The 8073-nt window shown below is 42.6% G+C and overlaps 1 protein-coding gene across 1 annotated transcript; it reads right to left on the reverse strand.

The window, feature by feature from the left end:
• Positions 1-1038: 1038 nt before the first annotated feature.
• On the reverse strand, positions 1039-7781 carry LOC103260235 (ARF GTPase-activating protein GIT2-like). The gene is made up of 3 exons (XM_008057882.1): positions 7375-7781; positions 2468-2531; positions 1039-1614 (listed from the first exon to the last, which is right to left on the reverse strand). Exons 1-3 carry the CDS (start codon positions 7533-7535, stop codon positions 1402-1404), a joined length of 438 nt encoding a protein of 145 aa, XP_008056073.1. The 5' UTR covers positions 7536-7781; the 3' UTR covers positions 1039-1401.
• Between the last annotated feature and the right edge of the window lie 292 nt (positions 7782-8073).

The raw sequence follows: 8073 nt of genomic DNA on the forward strand, positions 1-8073 counted from the left end.
ATATCCTGATTTCTAGTTTCTCTTGAAAAATCAAAGCTGTGGCAACTCTGGACCTACTTTTCCACATGGCGACACAAGTGGGCTGGGGTGCTGCCATTCCTATGTGTTGGGCCCTGGGCTCCCCTACGGTGCACCTGGCTCACTTCACTCACACCCACACAAAACTGCTACCATAGCAGGGACAGGAAGATACTTTAATATTCAGAACAAGAAAGGCTTCTTTAGTAACTTAAAAAACAATCTCAGCATATTCCAGCATGTAAACCTGTCTTCTTGCATAGCTCTGGGGGAGCTGGTAGCCAGCAGGAGCGCACTCTCTAAGGAGTTCTTGAAAACTGATGTCTAATTTTTAAGTACCAGTGAGGTAATAAAGGTGAAACTCAGATGACTCCGTACATCTTACCTTATAAGATGTCCTTAAAGATGACACAAGATGTGAGAGAGCTGTAAGGGGTTAAGGGCGTAACTGAGCTTTGGATAAATGGTATAACACAGTGTCAGGGAACAGATTATTTCTTTTCCCACAGTCCATGGCAGTGATATCTGAATGGGTGATACAAAATTAGTAATGGCTTGTTAGACCAATGCTCCTCTTTGCTACATGTTTAGAACAAAATGTCTGTCTTATAGCCATAAGGCAGAGCATTTACTTGACAATGGGTGATAGTGCAGGTGGAACTCCTACCCTGAATATGGCCTAATGAGACATGTGTGGAAGGTGACTGCTTAATCTGACTCCATGGAGACTTCAGGATGATAAAGAAACATAAAGAGATAGAAGATCAAGATAAAAATTAAATAACAGAACACTTAACATGATAGAACAGTTAGAAGAAATAGATCACTTCATTGTTTCCTTCCAAGAGAGACTATTAAACTACTTTTAGAAAGTGGCAAAGTCCTTCCTCTACACACATGCTTGGAGATACCCCAAACTCGGAGAATTTGCAGTAGGTTAGAAAAGTCACTTATTGCACGATGCTTGGTAGGGAACAGATAATGTTGACTTCTTTTTTTATCCAACTCTGAAAAAAATGTTTTACTAAAAATCCCATTTATAGTTTAGCCACAGGTAGAGAGTTTGAAGGGATGGAAAAGTTTTAACAAACTTTAGACAATGAAACTACACTTTTGGGTGCATATGATCATTAACTCAACAGTGGTTGACAACATAACATAACACCAGAAATGTTTTAAACCGGCAAACAGGCACAAAATAAGGCAAGTAGGTTAAATTAATAGTTGGAAATTTGTTAGAAAACATGCAAAAATAATACTGAGTTTTCATTTAAAAAGTTTTAAACCGTCATTAAATGTTTTTGTAAAAATCTGGAGTTCCATGTCTAAATTTGCAATTGGACTTTAAAAAGTCTAGAAAAGAGAAGGGACAGTGCTGGGTGGTCAGTTGTTGTTCTCTTTGGTGGTGATAGTGACCAGCTGCTTAGCAGCCTTGGCGATGTCGTACGCACACTGGATCACCTGCTGCGTGACCAGCTGGACATCCGTGGGTGAGCTTGAGTCCCCCGGGAGGGTCTTCTTGCACTCAGACTGGAGTCGGTATGCACTGGATGTCAATAAACGAAGGGAAGTCCTCACCATGTCAGACTTGGGTTTCTAAACAGAAAAACACAGCCGTTTGCTGTGAACTCAGGATGGCCACTCAAGAGCAAGGACAAGCATTCTTCTGAAAAGAAATCAAGCTGTTCCACAGAGTAAAAGACACTTTGGTCATGCACCTTCTCGAAGGGGTGTTCTACACACTCAAAGCTTTGCAGCCCACAGTGTATAAGATGCCAAAATGTGCGGCTGGGTGCAGCAATACCTTGTCTCTATAATAAATGAAAAAATTAGCTGGGTGTGGTTGCACATGCCTGTAGTCCCACGTACTTGGAAGGCTGAGGAGGGAGGATCTCCTGAGCCGAGGGACTCGAGTCCAGCCTGGGCAACTTGGTGAAACCTCATGCCTACAATAAATTAAGAAAAATTAGCTGGGCATGGTGGTGGTGCATGCCTGTAGTTCCAGCTATTTGGATGGCTGAGGTGGAAGAATTGCCTGAGCCCAGCAGGTCAAGGCTGCTGTGGCTGTGAGTGTGCCACTGCACTCCATCCTAGGCGACAGGGTAAGACTCTGACGCAAAAAAAAAAAAAGTCATAGTGCATGCAGGAAAATTTTAGGAGTATGTACTATGTAGAAGTAGGTTTTAAAAAATATTAATCCATATGAGTGCAATATTCCAGATAAAATTTTGTCCTATTAATGCTGTGCCTTTTAGCACTTGACTTGTACGTCCTTGTCTTATTAAAATCAATATTCATGTAGAATAAAAATATTTCAAAGCTCTGTATGACTGTTTACATATTTGAAAGCTATGTGCTACAGAAAGGCTAATGTAATAGGCAGATCATAAAGAAATTGCTTGCAGTTCATTTGAAAGGATCTAAACCAAGTGAGTAGGAAGTGACTTACTTTGGGGAATAATGCTGCCATTTCTGTAACTGCTACATGTATCCTCTCTGAGCAGGGAATATAACTGCAAGAACATTGAAGAGGTTATTCAAAGACAGTAAAAGTGATTCAGAGGCAAAGACTACTCGAGTGCTAGCACAGTTTCCATCTGCATTCCCTTAAGAAAGGGGCTGAGGCTGTGGCCAGCCTGCTGTACACCCCACACCACCAGATGGCACATGGCTGCAAAGCAGGGTCCCCACCCTTTCTTGAAAATTCATTCAATCTGATAAGAACAGCTTCCAGTTACGAAATATGAAATGTGGCAACATACACTACCACCTAGATTAAGCCACAGAACAGTATACAAAGGTATTCACACCTCTTCTAATTGGTAATTTATTTTTCATGTGTTTCATCTTCCTAATTTCTAGAAAAAGGATTTCCATGCAAAAGGTCACAGAAGTGAAAAATAAAGGACTGAGAAGAAATCCTTAAAATTGTAATTGGAACCTACACCACGTGTCAGTTAACCAATGGATACTTGTAAATTCCTTCATTCAAATGCATGAGAGTTGGGGAGGCAAAAATCCTCACTTTGTGTGAAGAGAAAACACTGAGGTTTGCTTTACATACTGCTCAGACCCTCATCTCCTTTCTCATGAAGTCACCACGTGCTTGTTTGTGATAAAATGCTATCAGCACAGTGGCACCTTCTCTGCGCATTGATGAGCTCTGAGGAAATGAGGCACTTTAAATCTGTCTGCTCAAGTCCTTTCTTCCAGGTCGCCTGGCCTCTCATGGCCCTGTAATTGACACTGTGACAGCTACGGCTTAAGGTGCACTGGTTTTGCAGACCCATGTAATGTTCCCAGTAGTCCTGTGAGGCTGGGACTATTATCACACCTATTTTTCAAATGAGAAAACTGGGACCCAAAAAGGAGAACATATCCAGGTAAGAGGAGGGCTGAGCTCAAACTTGGTGTTTGGTGCTTGAGCCTGGCTCATGACGTCAAAGAGGTGACAGGGTCACGTCTTTCTTTATAGCAGGCCTCTTTCCGCTGATGAGTGGTGATCTGACTTCTTGGGATGACACTTTGGTTTCATCTAGAATTCTTACTCTTAGTACTGTGACAAAAAACAAACAGGGCTAGTTTCCTACACCTGAAAAATGTGAGATTTGTGCCCTGAGCAGTACATGCTACAAGGTGCAGAGGGAAAAAACCAAATTGATGATGGTATTAAGTTCTTAGATACTACACTGCCACCAAGCCTGGGCTTGTTTCTAGGAGGACTGACTCAGGGCCCAGGAAGAGAAAGGGACATGGGAAAAGCACTTTAGGAGGCTCTTTTTAGCATGTTAGGAAATAACTGCTGTGAATATCCTAGTTTGGCCTTACACAAGACCCCACGTGGCTGTGTTTTAAAAGTTGTCCTTCTAAGATACTGAACCAAATGCCATTCAGCATCTATCATAGACTTAAAGCCTTCAAGTAACATTATTTCCCATTTTTAAAACCATGAAGTTGGCTTCTGAATAAAGACTGTCATAAGCAACCTATGTACTCCATATTTGTAAGAAATCTAGAATCAAAACTGTTAATTAAGATTGTCTACATTTTAATTAAACCATTACAGTTCAAGAAAATGGCTTATATTATCCAAAGATACCTTCAAGTGGAGAATCTTGACTTTTATCTTTGTGAGACATTAGAAACACATACCATGTAATAACAGGAATGCCAACACATAGATAGTTAACTCGTAAGTACGAAGGGTCAACAACCTCACTGGTCACACTCAGAAACAGCAATGTCCACAGCAATCACTTGTATCATACAGATTAATGGACCATGTGCCCATTAATGTCACAGTAACTGAGAACCATACCCAAGAGTTTTAGGTTTTGTTTGTTATGGTTTCATTTTGAGAACTACAATTCACCTTCTTCCTCTGCTACACAGAGAATGAGTTTTTCCTAAGGTCATTTCTCAAAAGCTCACTCATTATGAACAATTTTGGGAAGCCTTCAACAAGCTATAAAAGTATAAGCAGATTAATGATGAAGCCCTCCTCCTTTATCAGAAAGAGTTCATGCTCGCAACTTTAAATTGGTCTCTTTCCTCAAAAAGGTTTCCATGTACATGTGGTAATTCTGTGTGTGTGCGTGTGTGTGTGTGTGTGTGAGAGAGAGAGAGAGAGAGAGAGAGAGAGAGCGCAGCACAGGAACCATGCTGCAGGGGAAAGAGAGGGAGAGGGAGAGGGAGAGGGAAAGAAGCCCAGAAGATAGAACCATGCTGCAGAAAGGTCAGGAGCTAAAGAGAGCTTGCTCAGATCAGCAAGAGAAGTAAATAAGAGAAGAGAAAAAAGTGTAGGTTTAATTACTACAATGCAGTTATAGATAAAGAATCTCAGATATCTAAGTAATCAGAGATTTTAATAGTATATTGAGCTATTGAACAATTAAAAATTATAAATTTATAAATTATAATTCATAAATTCTCTGGACTAATTCTGGTTTTAAACCAAAAGATCGAGCTAGTGATTAAAATCTCTGCTTCATTCATGATCTTAAAAAAAAGAAAGAAAGAAATCAGGTCATGATATGTGTTGAATGGATTTGTGCACCTTTTAAAAAAAAGAAGAAAAAAACTTCCCAAATTGTACCAAGAACCATATTGCAATCTTTGAAGACAGAAATGGCCTCAGGGCAGATATTTATATTTTTGACAACAGAGAGAGCAATACAACGTAAGCACATTTTGTAGTTTGAAGTACAAGCTAAGCACTTCCATACTAGCGGAAATGAAAAGTGTAGCACACACTGATAAATGGAGGGCACGTGCTCGGGAAGGAGTTACACTTGTACGAAGATTACTTTCTTTTGAGAAGAGGTCTTGCTCTGTCACCCAGACTGGAAGGCAAGGTTGCAATCATAGCTCACTGCAGCCTTGAACTCCTGGGCTTACGTGATTTTCCTGCCCCAATCTCCCAAAGCGTTGAGATTATGGGCTTGAACCACTGCGCTAGCCCCAAGATTACTTTAAACATTGTCAAAAACTGTACTTTGAGAAGTCACAGAACACTTTGCTTTATGTAATAAGATGTATCACTCACTGCCAAAACTGCAGCCCTGAGCAAAGTGACTATGTGCTTATAACATGTGCAGCCTAAAAGGCATGGCACAAAGAGGATGCCAGGGAAGGAGGAAGACAAATCGTCATACAATTTTCTTGAAAGGAGGTTGAGAAAGGATGCAGGTTCCTCTGTTTCTCTAAGGAGCTTCTGGCAGTCTATCTGTGAAGACTAACTCTCATCTTTCAATAAAAACAGATTATTGCTAGCCATGGTGACTCACGCTGGTGATCCCAGCACTTTGGGAGGCATAGGTGAGAGGACTGCCTGAGCCCAGGAGTTCAAGACCAGCCTGGGCAACTTGGCAATACCTCGTCTCTATAATAAATGAAAAAATTAGCTGGGTGTGGTGGCACATTCGTCCCAGCTACTTGGGAGGCTGAGGAGGGAGGATCTTCTGAGCTCAGGAGGTCAAGGTTGTGGTAGGTGAGTGTGCCATTGCACTCCAGTCTGGGTGACAGAGTGAGACTTCAACCCCAAAAAACAGACAAAAAACAGATTATTCCTCTTCCCTGGTGGGAAATAATGACATGGGGACATGCCTGAGCTATACAGAAAAGAAAGTAGAGAAAGGGGAGGTTGGCCCGGCAGTGTCAGAAACACAGAAGAGAACACAAAGGCCTAAGTACATCCTTTTGTTTTTTGAGTGGGGTCCTCCCTCCGTTGCCCAGGCTGGAGTGCTGTGGTCCAATCAAGACTCACCACAGCCTCAACCTCCTGTGCTCAGAAGATCCTCCTGCCTCAGTCTCCCAAGTAGCTGGGACTACAGGCATATGATACCATGCCTGGCTAATTTTATTTATTTTTTGTAGAGATAGGGTCTCACTATGTTGCCTAGGCTGGTCTTGAATTCCTGGGCTCAAGCAATCTTCCCATCTCAGCCTCCCAAAGTGCTGGGATTACAGGCATGAGCCACAATGCCCAGCTGGACGCATGTGAGAAAAAACAGAGAGAAGAACCAAGTACTGCATCCCTTGAATGCCTTTTGGTCATGCAAGGTGTGACTGAAGTCCTATACTTTGTGGACCTAATGGGATTGTTCTTGGGTTTGACCAAACTGCTGCTTTCTCAAACTCAATGTCATGATGTTAAACGTTTTATGAGTGTGTCCATATCCAGTCAGTCATGGGAAACTAGGAAAGCAATCCAATTTACCAGAAGTTCTTTAGATTGAACAAAAGGATAAGTTGGACCAAGAGCCAGTTCCTTCCTTAGGGTAAGAAATAATACAGGATGTGCTTCCATTCAGAGTAAGCAGACTCTCTTTTCATGGTCAGATAAATATTGGGGTGATGACTAGATCAACTTTTATTTCTAAACCTCTCATTTCTTAGAAGTTTACACATACAACTGATATGGACATGCATGCATGAGGGAGACAGAGAAGAAATCAGGTTCCTTTCAGGATTCCTTTTGTGTCAGCAACCTTGCCCCTTGCTAGGGAAGGTGAGGGAGCAGCAGTGGCTGGAAGCAAGTTTCTGAGATAGGCCTTGTCCCTTTTCCACCAGAACTAGGGCTGTCACTGTGCCAAATACACCACTGCAATCCTATTTCTAGAGGCATCACATTTCAGGGAGCTTCATAAGAAGATGAAAAAGGTGAAAATACCACGTAAACAAGACAAACCCAATCCAAACTGACACATTTGTTTTTATGTCTATCATGTAAACTTGAAGTTTTCAAAGACTTTGAAGTCACCACGTTGGGAACAATTGCTGCTGAGAACATGAGTAGCATCTCTTTTAGGGCATGTACATACGTTCTCCCAAAGTAGGGTTTGTGGTCCCCCTTACCTGTCATGTTTGTTTTCTTGGGCGGCTCTTAAGAGCTCCTGTATGTTTTTGGTAATCTGTTCAGTCTTCCGGATGACATCTTCAGTGCTGGGGAGGGTGGGGCTTGGGGCCACATGGGGTTCTGCTGTGTCCGGTACTGAGCCATCACCTGGCCAAATCATACTTCTTTGCCTTCCCTTTCGGCTTGACCTGTGAACATTAAAGATGTGGCTAAATGCAGCAGGTGCTCATCAGCTGCTTCTATTTCTAGGAGCCACTTCATCTGCATTGACTGAATGCAAGAGCGGGCTGTTTTTACGTTTCCTTCATCTTGCCTAGGAGGAGACCCAACAGCAAGGCTCTGTTTCATCAACTGATGGTGACAACTCATGTGGACGCTGTTTCACTCTATTTTAGGGCTGGAGGTTATGACTCCCATAGAAAGGGTGAAGGAAGCCGGGCTCGGTGGCTCAGCCTGTAATCCCGTGCCTTGGGAGGCTGAGGTGAGTGGATTGCCTGAGCCCGCGGGTTCAAGACCCGCCCGGGCAACTTGGTAAGACCTCATCTCTACAATAAATCAAAAATTATCTGGGTGTGATACCATGCACCTGTAGTTCTAGCTACTTGGAAGGCTGAGGCAGATGGATTGCTGGAGCCCAGCAGGTCGAGGCTGTGGTGGCCGGGAGTGGCCACTGCACTCCAGTCTGGGCAACAGAGTGA

This window comes from Carlito syrichta, unplaced genomic scaffold (assembly GCF_000164805.1).
Source record: "Carlito syrichta isolate Samal-C Ts95f unplaced genomic scaffold, Tarsius_syrichta-2.0.1 Scaffold303151, whole genome shotgun sequence".
In the NCBI taxonomy this organism is placed as follows: Eukaryota; Metazoa; Chordata; class Mammalia; order Primates; family Tarsiidae; genus Carlito; species Carlito syrichta.

Coding starts and splice junctions, on each gene's coding strand:
- LOC103260235 (XM_008057882.1), bottom strand. CDS start 7,535: ATGATTTGGCCAGGTGATGGCTCAGTACCGGACACAGCAGAACCCCAT. Junction 2,532..7,374: donor CAAGAAAACAAACATGACAG/GTAAGGGGGACC, acceptor ATGTTCTTGCAG/TTATATTCCCTGCTCAGAGA. Junction 1,615..2,467: donor TGGCAGCATTATTCCCCAAA/GTAAGTCACTTC, acceptor TTTTCTGTTTAG/AAACCCAAGTCTGACATGGT.